We start from the raw sequence: 23,184 nt of genomic DNA, 5'->3' as shown, positions 1-23,184 counted from the left end.
TACCTGGCACAAAACACAGGCAATACATGCCGTCTGACCCCCCTTTATGCTGGCCCCACATGGGTGATTTGTTCGTGTTCGACTTGTTAATGGTGCTGTGCGCGCACAAAATCACAAATCAGGCGAACAAATCTTTCCGTGTGTGGCCAGCTTTATTGGGACAAATTATTTTTTGCATGTCAAACCAACAAATGCAATTCTGTTTGAAAGGCTGCTTGACAAGCTGATATTTTTAGTGCTGCCGTTCCAGTCGTGGAAAATTTGTAGACACAAATACAAAATACGACTCTGTTTCTAGACAGTGTTGCCACTATGTGATGCGGTTGTGATGCATAAAATATCAACTCTGATTTATTTTCTTATTAGATAATTTTAATGCTGGCAATGCCATTTTCCCCAGGTATGTATGATTCAAAACGAAGAAAAAAAGGTAGTGCCCAAATAAAATACCAATACTCTCCCCTAAATTAAAGATAACATTTTTTTTCATAGCAAATAATCTAATAGCGAAAAAGTCATGTTCGACTAATTAATACACAATTGGCTAATCTATGGCCATTGATTATAAATTAATTGATAATAAATCATAATCTTTACAAATATGTATTAATTTTACAGTATGAGAGCCACAAATACTATGCTCTCTTCGACAGAGATAAAATTGACATTATTCAATTCATTTGTCAAAATTTTTTAAGGCACAAAGATTTTCACGAAAAAAAAAATAAGAAAAAATACGGAAAAATTTTTTCTTAGCTTTCGTTATAATAGACTGCAATACAAAATTTAATGAAAACAATTAATATATACAAATTTAAATGGTGATAATTGCACAGTTGTAAAATAATATAAAACAAACTTAAAAATTAAGTTGAAAAAGATGAACAAATTATTAATGACTTTGTAAAGCAAAGAAAAAATCCGAATTGGAGAGTGAGAGTTGTGTGTGAAATAGAAAAAAGTGACATACTCTAGTAGTGGAAGTAGAAAAGATTTTTGCAATTTTTTATTGACTGGTTGATTTTTATTTTTTACTACTCGCGTATGGAACAAATTAGTAGTACGTGGCGTTAAAAATTTGTGTTTTTCGTTTTAATTTCTTTATTTTCTTAATTTGTTGTCTTCAATTTGGTTGTTTATTGAACAAGGAAAAAAATTCTGTATGAAAAAGAAAACTACGAATTGCTGTCTCGAAAATTTGGTGACCAGTAAAAATCGTTTTATTTTTTATTGTTTTTACTTGCTGGAGGGGAAAGTAAAGAGAATATCAATCAACCAACTCATCTGCATAAATATAATCAAAGTCAATAAACGATATTAAATAAAATTGTCAAAAAAACCGAAATTATTAGGTAAAATTAAACAATAAATTTAAAACAAAATAAAAGTAAACACGAGACGAGAGTATAATAATTGAGTGCTGAGCTGGTGGTGTGATAATGACAGATGTTTCCGTATCTACTAAAGTGACACCCGGCAACGACAACGATAATGACAATGACCCGGAGATGAAAGGTTGGCTTCTCAAGTGGACCAATTACTTGAAGGGCTATCAAAAACGCTGGTTCGTATTATCTAATGGTGTTCTCAGTTACTATCGCAATCAGGCCGAAATGAATCATACATGTCGCGGTACCATCTCTCTGCACGGCGCTCTTATACACACCGTTGACTCGTGCACTTTTGTTGTCTCAAACGGCGGTACTCAAACATTTCACATCAAGACTGCGAACGAGGTAGAGCGTCAATCATGGGTTACAGCTCTGGAGCTGGCCAAAGTAAAGGCCATTCGGGCCATGGAAAGTGAGGAGGAAGAAGAGAAAGAAACCTATCAAGTGGTGCCCAGTCAAGAGATCACAACAGTAGTGCGCGACCTCACCGATCGTTTAGAGAGTCTTCGCACCTGCTACGATTTAATTAATAAACACGGTGTCGCTCTTCAGGGTGCTCTCAACGAAATGAAATCAATAAATTTGGCTGCTAGTGACGAGGAGGCCGTTAACAGTCGCATTAAAATTGTCAATGAACGCGCTACACTCTTTCGCATAACGGCAAAAGCAATGATTAACGCCTGCAATGATTATTTACGCTCGGCCGAATCGCAGGGTCACAAGTGGTCGAAAGCCCTACAGCATGAACGTGAAGCGCGTCAACGTTTGGAAGAGATTGTCGAACAGTTGGCCAAGCAACACACCCAACTAGAACAAGCCGCCAGTTTGGTGCAACACAACAAAGTAGTTCCAAATCCACCGCCAGCTGTTCCCCAAATATGTGACTCAGACATGCAGCAGAATTGCAACTTTGCCTCCGATGATGAAACGGAATTTTTCGATGCCGAGGGATCGGTTATCAATAACGAAGAAGATTCGCCACAGAATGGCTCTGATAGTGGTACATTTATATTGAAAATGCCCAATGCTGGCTCCAATAAACAACAACAAACGGAAGTCTACAGTAGCAGCAGTTCATCAGAAGCTGATATGACAGTGTTACGTTCGTTACCGCAGCAGGTCTGCGTGTTGGAGGAAAGAAAAGCAATGGATTCGCCCGATATGGCTGCACCGGCAGGTGGCGATCCACGCAAGGTTTCTACAACAGGTAATAATACCTCCACAGGTGATCAGGGTGATGGTTCCACGTCATCTAATCATCCTAATAATCCTCATAATTCAGGTGAGGGCTTTGGGGGTGCTGCTGGTAGCGGCTTCGGTGGCGGAGGTGGCAGAGACCCCAACCGACCCGGCGGCAATCCCAAAGCTTCTGAAGATGCCAGCTCATCAAAGGTCGTGCGTCAACGGCGCACCCGAGTTCCGGAGAAACCTCATTATCCTCTTAATCTATGGTCCATAATGAAAAATTGCATTGGCAAAGAATTGTCCAAAATACCCATGCCCGTAAATTTCAACGAACCATTGTCCATGCTGCAACGCCTTACCGAGGACTATGAGTACTCGGAAATCTTAGATGCTGCTGCCCGTTGCACCGATGAATGTGAACAGTTGGCCTACTTGGCAGCGTTTACGGTAACAGCCTATGCCACAACGGCCAATCGTACGGGCAAACCCTTCAATCCCCTATTGGGTGAGACCTACGAATGTGATCGCATGGATGATTTAGGTTGGCGTTGTATTGCCGAACAAGTTTCACATCATCCTCCCATGGCGGCTATACATTGTGAGGGTCATAAATGGAACTGTTGGCAGGAATTCACTATGACTAGTAAATTTCGTGGAAAATATTTACAGGTAAGTTCACCTGCTCTCGATTTAAATACATAATGTTATTTTTTATTGTAATTAAATAATTTCGTTATATCATTGCGATGAAGTTGTTATATACATGATGAATTACAAATCTGATGAAAGGCTTAAAATAAATACGTTATCAATCTAAAATTAATAAATAATTTTTTATGACTATATTATAATAATTATAATAAACGAACATTTTATACTCAAATGCTATATTCAAGTAATTAACCAAATTATTCAAAACAAAAATATACTATTACTATTTGATAGTTAGTGTTCTTTCAAGTCTCTGTACTTCGTAATAAGTAGTATTAAGATAAAGTATTTTTTGTCAGTACACTTCGTTGGTTCTTAAACATTTTCTTTATTACACCAGACTTGAGTGTCATTTTATCAGAAGGCATGCGAAATAGATGTGGTTGGCAGTAATGTTTTGTTCAAAAATAACAAAATATCAAACAAACTAACAAAAGATAAACCAGATGTACATATAACCATGAGATTAACTGCTGCACAGGCTTCTAATTCCAATCTGACTCACTCACTTGATTTTTATTATCATTTCAATATCGGTATTATTTGGAAAGTAATTTTTTCGTTTTTATTTTTATAAATTATGGTATACATACAAAATTCATGATAAATAATTTTCATATAGGCACAAATCACACGACGTAATTTCATGGTGATCGGTCCATAATTGGATTTGTAATCCAGTTATTAAGCAAAATATGGTGAAAAATTGGTAAAAATATGCATTTTTGAGATTTTTAAGGCACTGGATACACTTTCGGGTAGGTATGTTCCGCTTTTTTTTCTTATTCAATATCTACAACTTTGCTTCATGCACAAAAGAGATATTCCGTACGGTATATCGAGATATAACCGTGTTAAAATATAGAAAAAGTGATAAAAATCCACCTTGAGCAAAACAAATTCGTATGGCCATTAAATTATTAATGCAGCCAACTTGACAAAACTAATGATGCAGAAATTCTTATTTTTGGGGCTACTTTCACATGCAATTATCAGAATTTAGTCCCAAAATCATGTGCTGTACTGTGTTATGATACATATGTAGTTGACAAATATTAATACTCAGTATTGTCGTCTGTAAATACCTTAAAAAATATTGTGTAAAGGAACATACTTTTAATGTTTGCTTATGCATATAATTGTCAATTTTCACTTCAACTAACAGAAGTTTTCGTTATTAATAAAATTTTTTGCTCTTTCAATTGTATAAATTTTTTTTCTTTTAGCTATAGAACGATATCTATCAATTCAAATTAATTATTGCACTTAATTTGAATAATTTAACTAATTTCCTATTGTAAAAATATTTAATTCTTTAAAAGTTCTGCAATATGTATTATTACTATGATAAATACTCCTATTTCTTTTGTTATAAATTTTTATTTGAAATTATGTGATTCACCTTCTTTCGCATTTTTTTTTGTTCGTTTTGCATTGTACGAACTAGAGTATATACATTAGGCTGGGTCGATTTGTATGGACGATCAAAAAGTAAAAAATCATATAGCAGAAACGCAGTCTACGGAAAAATCTAAGAAAGTTTCATCATCTATCTTGCGTATTTCATCTTTTATTCAATAAAAAAACTATTAAAAAAATATATACTGAAATATCATTGGATAAAAGGCGAAATGCGCAAGATAGGATTTGATTTTACACCTATGGTTTCTTGGGGAAACTTTCTTAGAATTTTCCGTAGAATGCGTTTCTGCTATACGATTTTTCGTGAAAAAAATCGACCCACCCTAATATACATATATATATTTATAAATGTACATACATTGGTTGTTTGTATGTTTATCTATAATGTTTGTATATAATAGATTTATTCATAATCTAAATATTCTATGTTCTGTTTGGGTTTTATATTTTTTTGTTAATTTTTGTCGTTGATAAAAAATAAACAAAGCTGGTAAAGTTGCAACAATTATTACTATTAGCGTTTTTGTTTCTTTTAAAATTAATAAGAAGAGGGAGGCCATATAACTTACATATACAAATCTTTACACATGCATAATAAGTATGTAGATATAATTCATATACATATACATATGTATATGTATAAATTAAGTTTTTTTTTAATATCAGTTATAGTAAATAATGACGTTATTAAGCCCTTCGTGGTTTTTTTTTAATCGGCCCATAAGTTGTTAATTATATTAAATGAAATTTGAAGGGGATTTTTTCAATGTGAGTTTAAGATATGTACAGAGGAAAATACCAACCAATCCATTTTGTCAATAAATCATTTAAAAAATACATTTCTTGTTCACACGATAGTATTCAAAATATTTTTTTGTTATTTACAAAAGTTTTAAAAAAATATTTATTTTTATTCTTTGAATGTGGACAAAAAAGTAGGTGTAAATTTTTTTTAATTGGAACAGTATAATATTTTTATATTTTTACTTATTTTATTACATATTTCAAGTTTATTTATTTAAAAATTAACAGAGTGTTAAAATAATACTATACTTAAATAACTTTTATGAAATTGAAAAATAAGATTAAAACAAAAATCTGTACACGAGGGTTTGTGTTTTTTAATAAATATAAAACCAATCCGCCATTATTTTTAAGAATAGCATCTATTCTGCTGTGTGTGGCCTAAATTAAAGTTCTATAAGATATGGTATAATATCCCGGTAGAACTGTTTTTTTTTTTTAATATTTTCCCAAAATTATTTTTTATTACAGCGTGGAAGCTTGGACATTTGTCGAGGGTTGACTGGTCCATTTAAGAAAGTTTAATGTGTGATCCCGAAACCAATCACTCACAAGTTTTGATGAGTGCTTTGGGTCGTTATACTGTTGAAATGTCCATACTATTTTCCTCAGCATATGGTAACATAACTGTCTCCTTATACATATGTATGTCTATCCATAGTTTTTTCAATAAGGTATATTGGACCTACTCCAATAAGTCTACATAATAAGAAGTATTATGAATGGAAGCATTATTTTTTGTAAATATTCCTTGATGTAAATATCGGTATTTATAGAGCCCTTAATAACAAATGTTTGGATTTTTTGTCACAACTGCATATTGCTTGCCATATCAAGAACTTTTTGGGTAAATTTTCTGCTTCTGGATCTAAACTTTTCTACAACGGCAGATGCGAAAAATTCGTAATCCATTATGTAGCAGGTATATTTTTTTATATAATTTGACTTCAATTTCCGTGCTCTGTCTTTGACGACTAAATTTTCATATCTGTAATTTTAGGAAACATTTTGAATAAAATCCAGGAGATATTTATTGAAAAAGAAAATACTAAAAATAACACTAAAATTGGAACAAAAAATTAAAAATGAACAGTGTTATTTCTGCTTTTATAAATATTTTCACTTCTTTCCCTCACGACACACCAATTATATATCATGAATATGCTTTTCCAATTTTTTTTTTTTAATATTTAGCGAAAAAAAAACTTTTGGTGAAAAAAAAATTCGGGTTAAAAAATATTTTTTCCGATTTTGACCCATTGTAGGTCCAACTTACTATGGTCTTATATTCGTCATTGCAAAGGTCTTTGAAATATCTATCATTAGATATCCATATTGTCTATATTAATGACTTAGTAATCCAGATATAGGTCAAAAACCGAGGTTGTCCTGGTTATTTGGGGGCTTCGGATTTGACTATTTTTATTGTAAACTTGTATAATCAGTTGTGTTCGTAATTTCACCTTATTGAATACACCTTGATACCGACCGTAAATCAAACAAGTCATTTGTATTATTTTAAAATTTTTGTTTAGTTAATGAAATTGTATTATGAATGCCGTTTGTAAATATATCTTTAATAATATTCAAATATCAATGTTTAGATGTATAGAAACGATTTTTATTTACTTTATAGAAGCAATAAAATTAGTCAGACATTTATTGCCCTATTTAACGATATCAGGACTACCCGTGCATATACGGAGTAGTACAACTGAAACGTTTAAAATTCTGCAAGAAAGAAGACTAAAACAAAAGTAATATGTATTTCTAAAAAAAATAGTTTTGCGAAAAAATTACAAAAACAAATTATCAAAATACAATAAATACTAATAATAATAATAAATAATAATAAAAAAATAAAAAAAAACACATGATGCTACTTTTGTTTTAGTACTCTTCTTTGCGGAAATATAAAAGTTTCCATAGTTCGGCCAATGCTTAAAGAGAATAACCTTTTTTTTAAATTTAAATGCTTTTAACTAATTTAAACATATAGATAACCTAGTAAATTTGAATTTATCTTGGAAATATACATTTAGTTGTTAAAACTAAATTACTGAATAAAGTTTTCAAAAAGAGAACATTTATAACACGGCTGATGGGAAAGAAACTGGATCTCAAATACGCGGTGTGTCGCTTTATACGCTGATGAAAATATGCCCTTAGTTTGGAGATTCCAGCTCGACATTGACACCAAACACAGCGTTGTAAGCAAGTGGTTACCATCCAATGAGGTACAAATGCAAAATATTTCAAAAGAGGCGATTGATTGCAACAAAAAACAAGGGCTACACAACAAAATACTGAAACACTGGACCAATACGATTAATACAATATTTTTACAATTAAACAAATGTATGGGTGAATTCCAAAATGTATATATGCAATGCAGTCATATCTTTATCAAGACAAAGCATGCAATCGCGTAGTTAAAATCTAAAAAAAACTTTCATACTACCTGTTTTTACTTTTTCCTACATTTTGCGATATGAAACATTATCAAAGTTTACACGGTTGCGTTAAGAATCGCTCGACTTTTAAAGGTTGCATTGCATACATACATTTTGGAATTCACCCTATATGTATGTATGTATGTATGTATGTATGTATGTATGTATGTATGTATGTATGTATGTATGTATGTATGTATGTATGTATGTATGTATGTATGTATGTATGTATGTATGTATGTATGTATGTATGTATGTATGTATGTATGTATGTATGTATGTATGTATGTATGTATGTATGTATGTATGTATGTATGTATGTATGTATGTATGTATGTATGTATGTATGTATGTATGTATGTATGTATGTATGTATGTATGTATGTATGTATGTATGTATGTATGTATGTATGTATGTATGTATGTATGTATGTATGTATGTATGTATGTATGTATGTATGTATGTATGTATGTATGTATGTATGTATGTATGTATGTATGTATGTATGTATGTATGTATGTATGTATGTATGTATGTATGTATGTATGTATGTATGTATGTATGTATGTATGTATGTATGTATGTATGTATGTATGTATGTATGTATGTATGTATGTATGTATGTATGTATGTATGTATGTATGTATGTATGTATGTATGTATGTATGTATGTATGTATGTATGTATGTATGTATGTATGTATGTATGTATGTATGTATGTATGTATGTATGTATGTATGTATGTATGTATGTATGTATGTATGTATGTATGTATGTATGTATGTATGTATGTATGTATGTATGTATGTATGTATGTATGTATGTATGTACACATCTGCTCAAAATAATAGATACACCAAAATTTATTTTTTAAAAACGAAAAAAAATAATGGTATATTGTAAAATTATAAAAAAAATTCAGTCGATTTTTATTTATAGTTAAAAGGAGAGTAAAAAACAAAAACAAAATATTTCATAATTAATAATAAATATTATAAAGTAAATTAAATTTCTTAAATTTCGAAAAATTTGGTGCTCATAATATTAGATACATTTTTAAAAATTCGTATTAAACAAAAGCTAATAAATTTTATCTTAAAAAAATTAGTTTATTATTAAAGTAAAGCTAGTATCCAGTATATCCACCTTTGTTTTGTAAAACTTTCTCCACTCTTCTGGGCATACTGGATATCAAGTTCTGACACTTCTCCAATGGAATCTCGTACCATATTTTTTGCGTTTTCTCCCATAAATCGTCTTTATTTTTGAAAACTTCCTTCGAAAGCCTTATCTTTAATTCACTCCACAAGTTTTCTATTGGGTTTAAATCAGGGGATTGGCTGGGCCAGCTTAAAACAGGTACGTTATTCTCCAAGAACCAGTTTTTAACTAATCTTGAACTATGTTTTGGGTCGTTGTCCTGCTGGAATGTCCATATTAATGGCATATTTTCCGATGCATATGGAAGCATTACGTTTTCCAATATGTCTCTATACCCACTAGCATTCATGGTATCTTCTATTCGGAATATCGGACCAACACCATTCCATGAAAAGCAACCCCAAACCATTATGTTTCCCCCGCCATGTTTTACCGTATTTTTTGTAAATTTAACATGGAATTCTTTTCCTTTTGGTCGGCGTACATTTCTTTGGCAGTCGTTTCCAAACAAATTTATTTTTGTTTCGTCGCTCCATAAAATATTTCTCCATTTTTTTTCGCCTTCACACCCGGACCATTGTAAGTGCTCTTTAGCAAATTCTAATCTTGTCTTGATATTTTTTTGGCGCATTAGTGGCACTTTTCTGGCAATTCTTCCCGGCAATTTAGCTTGTAAAAGACGACGACGAACTGTTTGTGGACTGATTTCGTTACATAGCTCCGCAGAAATAGCTTTCGATGATATGAAAGGGTCTTTTTTAACCATAAGGACGATCCGCCTATCTGTTTCTTTGGTCTACCGCGAGTTTCTCTTTTTTGTTTTTTAGATAAAGCATTTTGGACAAAATGTAAAGATCTTCCTATGCTCTTTGCTATTTCCCGTAATGATTTTCCTTGATTTCTCATCGTTTGAACAATTTTTTTCTCATCTTCGGTACAATGATGATTTCGTCCCATTTTCTTCAAAAGAGTCCTATTTTTTATAAAATTGTTGCTAAAATTTAAATTATACTTACTGTTTCACGTAAATAGGAACAAAAAATTGCACAAAAAAAAAATTGTATATAAACAAATTACAAATTACTGATGTGTATCTATTTTTATGAGCAAATAATTTTTTGTAATTCAAATAAATTCGTTTTTAAAAATCAACATGAAAGCAAATAGTTGCCAGATTTTTGACTGACATGACATTGCCAGATAGAAATTTTAATAATATGATGTATTCTTAACGCTTGCGAGGAAATTTTCAATGTTACCGCCATTTAAATTTTTTCCAATTAGGTGTATCTATTATTTTGAGCAGATGTGTATGTATGTACAGTTGCGAACAAGATAATAGCAGTACCACGAAATTTTGAAATATTTTAACTTTGTTCACAGTGTACTGTTTGACATACAGAAGAGGATGGACGTCGAATATATTGACTATTGCGATATTTGCTTGCAAACCAGTCGGCATTCAGCGTACTCCAAACGAGTACCACTATGTATTTTTGTTAATAGTGGCTTTTTCCTTGGACTTCGTTCTGTGAAGTTTGCATCTAGAAATCATCTCCTTACTGTCATACCAATAACTTCTAAATTTCATTCGGTTTTTATTTGCTTGACAGATTAAATGGATTGCATTTGATGATTCTGACGATATTTCGTTCGTCCTGAGGAGTAGTTTTCCGTTTGCAGTCCCTTTTTTTTATTTTTTTCTTTCTATTCAATAGCGTTTGATATAAAGTTGAATATGTGGAAAAGATTTTCCTTATTTTTTTAACTTTAAAATTAATTTTCCCTAAGCAATAGTGCAATGTATTGCGCGACCCACTAAAACAGAAATTATATAAAAAAGAACTGTTTAATCTTAAATATACAATAAATTCAGCATATTTAACTAAATTGTACTTTAATCTTAAAAAATATTTGACTTCTTTAAAAAAAATTCAAAAAAATGAATTCAATAATCCGGCACTGCTATTTCAATGTTAATAAAAAAATACATATTGTCATATATAAGAGCCTTTATGGACATTATGTCAATGGACACTGTGACACTGTATAATATACATATAAACTACAGTGTCAAATAATTTCGATAATTGTGTTTTTTTAGGAAAGGAATTTGTGATAGATGATAATAAATCCAAAAATTCCAAGACCAACAATATCAGTTAAATATGTTGCTTATTATTTTCAACTTGAAAATAATGTTAAATAACATTTAAGCGGGTTAAGGAAATAACATATTATAATATTCAAGCACTCAAATTTAAGTTGAATGCAAATACATATATAATTTCAAATTGAAAAAATATATACAAAAATATTTTTATACAACATAAAATATTTTGTTTTAAAATATGTATTACTTTTTATAAAACCCAAAATATTTGGTGGGAAATTTTTATATATAACCTAATACAACTAAATATAGTATATCAATTACTTGACATTGGATTCAAGGCCGGAATTACACTTGTTTTCAACTGAAATTCCATAAAATATATTATTGGTAACAAATTCATTTTTTCACTTTATAAAATGATTAACTCACTTAAAGAATTTGTTAAAATTTGATTGACAGAGAACCCAATTGACCCCTAACTACATATTTATATTTAAAGTAAATATAAAAATACAAATCATAAAATAACAAAATATGATTGACCAATAATTAAGTTGAAAAAAACAAGAGTGCTATATTCGGCTGCTCCGAATCTTTTATACCCTTCACTAAAGTATATTTTAAAATAAAAATATTTAAATTTCCACTACAAAATCTAGTTTCGAATAAAATGAAAACATTTTTGTTTAATAAAACTACAATAACAAAAAATGTTTTGTGTGATATTGTCGGTACATTGTATGCTAATTTTATAATTATTTTAAATTGGTAATAAAAAAACCAGTGACATTTTATTTTTCTTAAGAATCATTTTTTCTAAAATAACAGGATGACAATATGTAATTCATACAAAATCTTTAAACAAAAAATGCTCAAGAATGTAAAAATGATACATATTTTTATTTCATAGCTGTTAATTTTGGATTACGATTAGTAATCAACTAGATTACATTTTAAAAATAATTTAATTGATTATATAATTCTCTTTAGAACAATTTCTGATTACTAATTGATTACGATTATATATGTACAGTGGTTGACAAAACAATGGAAACTTTTCCAAATATTCCATATGTAGCCCAAAATTTAAAATATATTTTTAAAATTTACTTGTATAGTTTTATTTATATAAATTAACTGAAAAACAAACAACATAATTAATTATATTCTGAATAAAGGGAACAAAATTAAAAATATTCACTATTTCGCTACTGATAAAACAATGGAAACTTTTAAACTTCTGCAAGAAAGAAGTATAAAACGAAAATAATATTTAAAATAACGATGTAAAAAGCATCCTGTTTACAGTTATTTTATTTTATTTTTAAATTCTGGTAATTTTTCACAATTTCTTTTTCTAAGTTTTTCGCATAATTGCTTTTTTTCAAAGTTAACGAAAATGGCTAAAGTTAAGACTTAAAAAATAAAATAATTAACGATTTTAAAGCTGGTTTAAAACAAAAAAGAATCTGTGACAAATATTCAATAAATAAATCAGCAATTTCAAAAATTATAAAGAAATTTCGTGACATCGGTTCTGTAAAAACTCAACATTTAGGTGGAAGACCTCGTAAGACTACGCCTAGACAAGATAATTTAATAGCGAGAGAGTTCAAGAAATTCCCAAAAATAACTCCTCAAGAGGTTGTGAATAGCCTAAAATTAGAAATAAGTACCGGAACAGTTAGTCGCAGGGCAAATGAGGCTGGTCTTGGTTGCTATCGTCCTGTGAAAAAACCACTCATTTCTAAAAAGAACCGTTCTGCTCGTCTACAATTTGCCAGGGATCATTTAAACTGGTCGATACAGAAATGGAATACTGTCCTCTTTTCCGACGAATCCAAATACAATTTAAGAGGCAGTGATGGGAGAACATTTGTAAGACGACCAAAGGGAAAAATATTAGATCCAAAGTACACAAATAAGACTGTTAAGTTTGGCGGTGGCAATATTATGGTATGGGGATGTTTTTCAGGGCAAGGTATGTGCCCAATTCATATTATAAAAGATACCATGACAGGTATAGGATACAGAACCATAATAAACGATGTTATGTATCCATACTCTGAGGAAAATATGCCCCTAGTTTGGAGATTCCAACACGACATCGACCCGAAACACACCTCTAGGGTTGTAACCGAGTGGTTACAAGAAGACCCAACGAGGTACGTGTTTTGAAGTGGCCTGCCCAATCGCCAGATCTCAATCCCATAGAAAATCTATGGGAAATTGTAGATCGTAAAATAAGGACCCAAAATTACACCAGGAAGGAAGATTTATCGGAGGCGGTTATAAGGGAATGGCAAAATATTTCAAAGGAGACCATTGACTCTTTAATTGGTTCAATGCATCGTCGATGTGTAGCAGTTATAAAAAATAAGGGATACCCAACAAAATATTGAGTTATTGCATATTTGTTAAAATAATACCTACGTTTCCATTGTTTTGTCAATGCCGTAATAAAGAAATCTTTTAATTTTGTTTTCTCATTTTTAGAATTTAATTAATTATGTCCTTTCTTTTTTGTTAAATTAAGTTAATAAAAGTATACAAATAAAATACTACAAAAATGTTTTTTAAAGAATTATTTCAGATTTTAGGCCACTAATGAAATATTTGGAAAAGTTTCCACTGAATATCAAGATTACTTGCGATTACGATAGAATAATCAAAAAACAATCCGACAGCTTTCAATAATTATCAAAAGTAATCATTGAAAGTATTCGAATTATTTTTTGATTACTTTTAATTCTTTTTGATTATTTTCTCTTAATCGTTAGTAATCTTGAATATTTTTGATTATTTGTAATTGTAATCAATTAGTAATCGTTATTTCACCTTTCTAATTACTAATACATACTTATGATTAATAATAATTTCTTAACAGATACGTTTTATTCATTTTACAGGAGTTTAGGGCCATTATTACAACTTGGCTTTAGTTCGTAATAGTAAATGTTAACTTAGAGTAATAGAAAAAAGTACCCTTAAAGTTAACTTTTACTATAACCAAATTAAAAGGCAAGTTGTAATAATGACCCTTATACTAGCTAATAATTTATAGAATTATAGAATTTTAATAAATTATATTCACATTATTGATTTAACGTTACGTTGATAATTTAGTTCCGATAGAAAAAACTAAAGTGATAAAAAGCGTTAAAAAGTGATAGCCAGTATAAGTTTAAATTTTCTAAAAAAAAAAATGTAGGTTGAAACGAACTTGACATTCTTCTAAAATTTTGTTTAATTCACATAAATAAGTCGAGAATAGTATTTTTTAACAAATTTAAATTGAAATTGACGTGTCATCTTATAATTATAAAGTGTATATTCACAATCATAACTAAACTAAATACGCGACGTTTGGTTTGAGCGATGTCACGATAATGAGCCCGAAGTCCATACAAAGTAAGAGCACCTCAAACATTGATAAAAAATACAAACATTGACGGACAATACAATAGAATCACTACATATGAATTCGATTAAAGCGGTAAAACTACAAAATTTGATTTCAAAATTTAAAATTTGTTCATTATAATTAATGCTCATAACGTAAACAATAAATAGAAAAAAATAAAATAAAACAAGTAAGAGTGCTATATTCGGCTATGCCGAATCTTATATACCCTTCACCTTTGTTGTGGATGCATTATTATTTTTTATAATTAGTATATATGTATGTATGTACATTGCCCACTTTCAGCGTACAGCATCCTAAATTTATCAAGAACACAAAAAACAACAACAACGCCAAACGAAACAAAACACCAAAAGAAAAAACAAAATACGCAAGCCAATGAAACCAACACACGTCCAAACATACGTTTAATTGTATAAAAAACAACAACGCCAAAAGAAACAAAACACACATACGATTTGTTGCTTTTTTGTCCAAACATACGATTTGTTGCTTTTTTGTCAAAAAAACCAACACACAACCAAACAAACGTTTAGTTGTTTAAAAGACAACAACAACGCCAAAAGAAACAAAACACACAAAAAAACAAAATACGCAAAGCATGCACAACCAAGCATACGTGTTGTTGCTTTTTTGTAAAAAAAACCAACACACAACCAAACAAACGTTTAGTTGTATAAAAAACAACAACAATGCCAAAAGAAACAAAACACAAAAAAAAACAAAATACACAAAACTTGCACATCCAAACATACGTTTTGTTGTTTTTTTGTCAAAGCATGCAATACATTGTGTTTTTTGATGAAATTTTCAGAGGTTGTCTCGGATTTTTGCTCATATCTCCGTTATTTATGGACGGATTTTGCTGATTTTAAATAGCAAAATTCTCGAAAGTATGTCTGACAGAATTGTTGAAGATTTGGATCCCGGAGATATCTGGGGCCTTCAGAAAATTGATTTCAACAGACAGACAGACAGACAGACGGACATGGCTTAATCGACTCCGCTATCTATAAGGATCCAGAATATATATACTTTATAGGGTCGGAAATGAAAAATGTAGAAATTACAAACGGAATGACAAACTTATATATACCCTTCTCACGAAGCTGAAGGGTATAAAAATAACACATTCGTAAAATTACATACCATACTTCCTGAATTTTTTGCCAAAGTTCTTCCTTGTTTTTCAATTTTTCAGGTCCGAGTTTGTCTTTTACTATTTTCCATAGGATTTAAGTCTGGTTATTGAGACGGCCGGCCATTCCATAACATGAATTTTGTTATATAAAAACCATTTTTTGGCAAGACCTGACGTGTGCTTTGGGTCATTATCTTGCTGGAAGAGCCATTTTAAGGGCATATTCCATTCTGCATGTGGCTTTATAACATTCTCCAAAATATTTACATACAAGTGATTATCCATATTTTCTTTAATCCAATAAATTGGACCAACACAATACCAAGAAAAGCATCCCCATATAATAATATTTCCCCAACCATGTTTAAAAGTTTTTGGTTTTTGCCATTTTTTGGACGTCTAACCCATGTCTTATCATCACTATCAATTAAATTAATGGTCCACTACACATTTTGCCACTTTTTTATATTTTCTGGACCACACCAATCCTTATGATTGCTCCTGGTTTTAAATGAAATATTGGTAGTGATTATATTGTAATGTCCGTCACTGTATATTTGTTCCCCGGGAGTTTTTTCTCATTAAAATTGAATAGGAAAAATGAGAAAAGGGAAAAAACTCCCGCGGAATTTTTATTCATAATTGGGCTGTATATGTATTCCGTTTCGTTAAGTAAATAGTACGTTGAGATCAACTGACGCAGCCTTAAGCTAACGAAATATCTTGTAGTATTTAAGAAGCATGTATCAGAGAAATTTACATTATACTCTAAGTACATAACTTTTTGTTTATTTTTTTATACGTATTACAAATTCTATGTTATACTTTAAATATGTATACACAATAAGTTATGTACATATTTATATAATAACTATATAAATAACGATTTTTGGTCAATGTTCAGAAAATATCATTAACGACACGCAATAATTGACAAACCATATTTTGTGTTGCTCTTGTTGTTGTTCATACGCCATGAGAGAATATAAAAAATGTAGGGTCGGGGTCAGAACTATAATTAAATTGTAGAGCTTTGATTGCGAAAAAAGTAGCCTTTGATATAATTTTGTAAATTTGTGGAATATACATACATACTAGGGTTCCTACGCGGGAAAAATTTATAACCATAAGGGTAGCTCCTAAAAAAAGTATATTTCCTTTGCGAGAAATATAAATAAAATTATAAAAATCGTAAAAAATAAATTTTTTATCCTTTGATCCAGCTCACCAATACTCAACTAAGAACAGTAATTTTGAGAAACGGTATTTTAGAATCAATTAAACTTTTATTTTATTTCGGAACATCGACATCTTATTTTTCCTTCATATAAACGGGCCACCCAAATGCATGTGTATAGAAATATGTGTAAAAAATAAAAAAAAAAAATATTAATACATTAGCACATTGTACTGTAAACAAATTTCCATAACAAACAGTTATACATAGTCATTACGTACTTTATATGATGTCGATGATGATGATGTTAAATAATAATAAATAAAGTCAATAAAAGCATTAGTTTATTTAATGTTTTAAAGAATGTATTCATATGTTTTTGCTTAATATTGATTATTATGCATTCATACGATATTCGTTAAACATAGGCGAAAATACATACAGTGGTTGATATTACAATGGAAACTTCCAAATAAGTCCGTGCCTTTTTGAATAAAACAAATTTTTTTGGATGAAAAATCATTTTATTTTTCAACATAGACTCCTTAGATATATCATACTTTAAGATCCGACTGTAAGTGGCAAAGATATAACGAAAAATGTAAAAAGGCGACCCTTACGTTCGGCAAAAAAATAAAACAAAAATTTGTAACTTATTAGGGGGTGTACGATGTATTTTTTTTTTGGTACGGTCTAGTGTCCAAATTTTCTCCAATTTTGTATCTCCTTCAAAATGTAAGATTTGTCAAAGACATCAAAATAGGTATTTTTTGTGAGTTTTCATCGTTTGAGTCAAATCTCTTTTCAGTGAGCCATTTTTTCAGGTTTGGAAACAAGAAATAGTCACTCGGGGCTAATTCTGGGGAATAGGGTGGCAATTCGTAATATAATTCATAGATTATTGCCATAGAAACTGCACATGTGTGCACCTGATTGTGAGGAAACGCGGCACACATCTTGCGGAAAGCTTTCTTTTACCAAAATGATCATTCTAACTTTAAACCACTGAACCATATAAGATATCTATGGCTTCCACAATCTCTCGTACTTTTAATCTCTGATCGGCCATAAATTTTTTGTTTCAGTGGTAGAGACTTCAACTGGGCGTCCAGAACTTTCGTCATCTTCCTCACTTTTACGGTCACAACGAAATTTAGTAAACCACTTTTTTATCATTGAAATTTATGGTGCAGAGTTCCCATAATATTTATCAAGCTTAGCCTTGGTTTGAGAAATGTTTTTTTTTTTTAAAGTTACCTTTAACTATTACGAACATAATGGCAAGTTGTAATAATGACCCTAAATATTGTCTTTAATTATCTTTTTTATATTCGTTACTTTTGTTTACTCTTTTTTTTCTTCGTGCATATTATTTCCATTTCTTCTAACTCTGTTTGCATATCTTATTACAGATTATACCATTGGGTAGTGCCTATTGTCAGTTTCCAGCAACGGATCACAAGTACACATGGCGCAAAGTAACAACAACTGTAAATAATATAATTGTGGGCAAACTGTGGGTTGATCAACATGGTGAAATGGAAATTACTGGCTTAAATGGCGCAGCAGGTCTAAAGTGTATGCTTAAGTATATACCCTACTCCTATTTTTCACGTGAAACCCAAAGACGTGTTAAGGGTGTGGTCATGGATCGCAACAACGAAGTCAAATGGGTTATACGTGGCGCTTGGGATAGTAAAATTGAAATCGCCCCGGCTCTGTCGACTTCTGGACCATCGGATAGTCCTGTCTATGAGACGGGTGCATATAAAACTGTTTGGCAAAGACGCATGCCAGCGCCAGATAGTGAGAAATTCTACAATTTCACGCTATTAGCGGCTCAACTTAATGAAATGGAGGAGGGTATAGCACCTACAGATTCACGTTTAAGACCTGATCAACGTTTAATGGAAGATGGCCAGTGGGACGAAAGTAATCGCGAAAAATTGCGCCTCGAAGAGAAACAACGAGCCAAAAGAAAACAACGGGAAGGGGAAGCTGAAGCAGCTGCTCGCCGCGGTCAACCCTTCCCACCCTATACACCCATCTGGTTTTCACAAGAACGCGAAGAGGGTACCGACAATATTGTGCACATACATACGGGTAACTATTGGGAGCACAAGAATAAACAAGATTGGTCAAAATGTCCAGATATTTTCTAAATAATTATTATACAATATTACTATGAAAAAATTAACTATTACAACAACAAAAATATGGAAAGAAAACAAAACTTAAAAAAATCTAAAAATCATTTAAATTTAAAACTGCAAAAGAAACGTATATTAATTAATAATAAAAAAGTTAAAAAAAAACATTTGTAGTTAAATTAGGCCTTAAAATAAACCAATAAAACGCATAGAATTATACAAAAATAAATCAATAATTACATATGTTACATCCCACACAAACGGATTACGCATCAAGCATGCATAAACATGTTTCATTTGCATACGTATTCTAATCGTTAATTGATAATGATAATGAAAGCACTTAAAAAACCAAATTATATGTACATACATCTGCAGGTGTACATTACACACACATCTCCTACTATATTGTGTTATTCTTCCTAATCTTCCACAAATCCTCCACAAACAGATTATAATCCTTGTCTATTTGGTCCTGTTGGACGTCGCCTACACGCCTAAAAGCTTTTGTAATGAAACAGAAAAATAACAAAAACCAATAATTTAAAATGTAACAAATTATAATTTTAGGAAATCTATACACACATCTTAAGTATATTAAAGCCATATTAGGTACAATATTCATTATACTATGTATGTATGTGTAAAACACCAATATTATTTAATAAGAATACAAAAAAAAATTAATAAAACACAACATATAAAAAAAAAACATTTTAAAAATATATATGATTCTATGTTAAAAAACAAAATACATATGTAAGAAATAATAACTATGGATATTGCAAAGTTTAAATTATTCAGCAGTGTTATAAAAATAATAAACAAATTACTAAATATTCAAAATTATAAATTTCGGAAATGATTAGTTGCATAATCTGGAATTTCCATAAATAAGCTTAATATGTAGCGAACAAAAATTATAGTGATTGAGTAAAATTAGAGGTAATTACTCTTTTGAAATGAATGACGTACACGTAATCCATACATATGTATTTATAACAATCACAAATGCGCTCTGGAAAATTCATAAAAAATCTGACAGTCTACTGCGTAAATCAATTCGAAAGAGATAATTTACGAATTTAAATATGATAAATTCAAAAGTTTTTATAATAAGAAAATTATCTCTTCTGTCAAATTTAATTGTGACACGAAAATATGCTTATTAAAACGTAGATTAACTTTATTGTGATTTAATTTAGATTTCACTTAAATTAAAAATACAAGTAATATATGTCTAGGATTTTAAGATTGAAATCTAAACTAAAGAAAACAAGAAATAATGCGGTAAGTTAAACTCGTTTCTCGATAAGAATACATTTAAAAAAATCATCGTCAAGGTTTACTATATTTTTGAAACATCTTTTGTAACCGATTATGACTAAGAGGATTAAGTACCCTGATAAATAAATTATTACGTAATTGGATTCGAAATGAAAAAATAATTTAATTTTCACAGATTAGTTCTAAGTACTCTGAAATTATACTGTAACGTATTTCAAAAATTGGTCAACATTTGTCCCTAGTCCCCATACAAGGTCCCCCTTAGAAAATTACTTGAACATTCATAATTGTGACAAATATTTGACGAAAAAGACGTAACAACTAAATAAAATACATTTGAATTCATTTATTTATTTCAAAAACTTATTTTACTTAGTATGATTCAAAACAAAAAAATTAGTTTTGTTTTATTTGATGCTGTTTGATCTTACAAAACACTTGTAAGAGTAAACACGTCAAACAAATTTGTGCTAAAAAAAATGGTTACGCTTTTTTGAGCAAATATATTTGCCATGTTAGATTTACTACAGTCGAGTATTTCCACCAGTGTTCCATCCATCCTTGAAGTCGGGCAATTAGTTAGAATATGAGATACGGTGTAGACGGATCAGTTTTTTCGAAGTAGTGTTTGGAGTTGAAGAATCTAACAACGTATGCAGAATAATGTGATGTCTACAGCAGCACAATATTACGGAAGTTTAGGTTTTATTTTATAAGTTTCTTTCTTCAAAATTCACCATTTTCAGAATTATGCTTTTTTATTTTAATCTTTTTTAATTAATTTTTTTTTATTTCCTGGAATAATTTATTTTATTCTTTATTTTCATCACTATGTATATGTACTCTATTTTTATCTTATTTTGTAGTTAATCATAATACGAGCGCTTATGGTCTGGTTACCGGCGCCTTTTTTGTACAGTGAGTGTCACTCAAAATCGTACAACATATTTTTTTTTAAATATTATGAAATTATACAGGCAATAATAGGTGATTATATAAAAAATTAAAAGTCATTTTATTAATTGGAACAAAAAATATGTATTTCAACAAAAAAATTAACAAAACCTCGTTAAAAAAATATTGATGAAAATTAAAGAACATCACAAAATTCATATTTCACTTAAATTCGTACAATTATATTAAATTATAATTAAAACTTTAAAAATTAAAAAAAAATTTAATATTAAATAATCCTAAGACTTTGTAGGGTATCATTTGCTATTTTTTAGTGCCTTTACGATTTTAAATGAAGCGTTGATATTCTGGGCACTGACAGTCTTACCCAATTTTTTTATTTGTGGATAAGGGCAATTAAAATTATACCCAATTATCTGATAGGTAATAGCACACACAATATAAAAATATTTCCAAAACATCAACTTTCTAAAACTAATGAATAAAATTTGACTACGATGGTGTACGATTTTAAGTGACATTCACTGTATATATTTTATAAATTCATTTGTAAAGTATATTATAGATAAATAAATATTTGCCATGTGTGACCCTACCTTAAGTTAATATTTATAAAGTTTTATTTTAATGATAAAAACTTCAGGTATTTTGGTGTATACAAATTATTTTGTATTTTTAAAAAAATGTTTAACATTCTTTTCAAATTGGTAAAAAAATTTGGGTATTTTTCATGTTTGATGGACTAAGTACTATAGTAGTAAAGTATGGGATTTCTACTTCAAAATGCAAAAAATAAATTTGCTTTGTTGCTCCATTATAATAATACTTTTGTGAAAAAATTTGGTTTGAGACAAATTTTATGATTTTATTTTCTTAATACACAACACTTATGATATACATACAGTGCCGAACTTAAGTATTGGCACAGGATGCTCATTTTACTTTAAGGACTATTTAAAGGCCTCGAGTAGCTTAGGCATGAATCTACCAACTTGTTTGTGATATCTAACCCAATACTTTGCCATTATTCAACTAATGCCTTTTTCACTCGCTTATCTAGCTCTTCCCGCAGATGCTCTATTGGGTTGAGATCCGGAGATTGTTGAGGGTGTGGTAGGACATGCGAAATATTGTATGAAAGCAACATACGTCCAGTATAGGCCGAATGTTTGGGATCATTGTCATGTTGAAAAGTGAAAGAAAATGGTAAATTTAACTTTTCTGTACTTTTCTTGAGGTGTGTCCATTATTTCGTCAATGAACACCAGCTCTACAACCCCTGAAGCGGACATACAACCCCACACAATTACCTCTCCAGCACCATGTTTTACTATTGAAGCAATATTTTGTTTTTCCAGCTCTTTATTGGTTTTTTTTCTATACCGTTTGACGGCCATCAGAGCGAAAAATATTAAATTTGTTTGCATCAGAGAATAGCACTTGGTGCTAAAAATCATGTGGCTTACGTAAATTCCTAAACGGCATATACTAAACGCTTCTTTTGGTTCACAGATGAAATAAATGGTTTACGCCTAGCAATACGACAACTATAGTTTGTCTTCTGGAGCACTCTTCTGGCTATTGCTGCGTGAACTTCTTTCCCAAACTCTTCCTTAATCTCTACAGCAACCTGTGTTGAAGATATTTTTGGACATAACTTGACCTTTTTGATTATATGGCTGTATTTACGCTCACTTAAGAATCTAGGACGACCTGTATGTTTAGCACTTTCAAGTGTTGATGTTGCCTTAAAACGTTGCACGATACTCCAAATTGTAAAACGGCTTCTTTCCATAATCTCTACAATCTCAGCATATGATTTTCCTTGATTGTGCAAGTGAAGTAT

General features: G+C 30.4%; 1 protein-coding gene across 1 annotated transcript; it reads left to right on the top strand.

The window, feature by feature from the left end:
• Nucleotides 1–889: 889 nt before the first annotated feature.
• Osbp (oxysterol binding protein) lies at nt 890–19,201 on the top strand. The gene is made up of 2 exons (XM_065515686.1): nt 890–3,245; nt 18,399–19,201. The coding sequence occupies exons 1-2, from the start codon at nt 1,440–1,442 to the stop codon at nt 19,146–19,148; spliced, it is 2,556 nt and encodes an 851-aa protein (XP_065371758.1). The 5' UTR covers nt 890–1,439; the 3' UTR covers nt 19,149–19,201.
• Nucleotides 19,202–23,184: the final 3,983 nt, after the last annotated feature.

This window comes from Calliphora vicina, chromosome 1, assembly GCF_958450345.1.
Source record: "Calliphora vicina chromosome 1, idCalVici1.1, whole genome shotgun sequence".
Classification (NCBI taxonomy): Eukaryota; Metazoa; Arthropoda; class Insecta; order Diptera; family Calliphoridae; genus Calliphora; species Calliphora vicina.
Note: the sequence above shows the minus strand (reverse complement) of the source record. Positions and strands in the feature narration are given on the sequence as shown.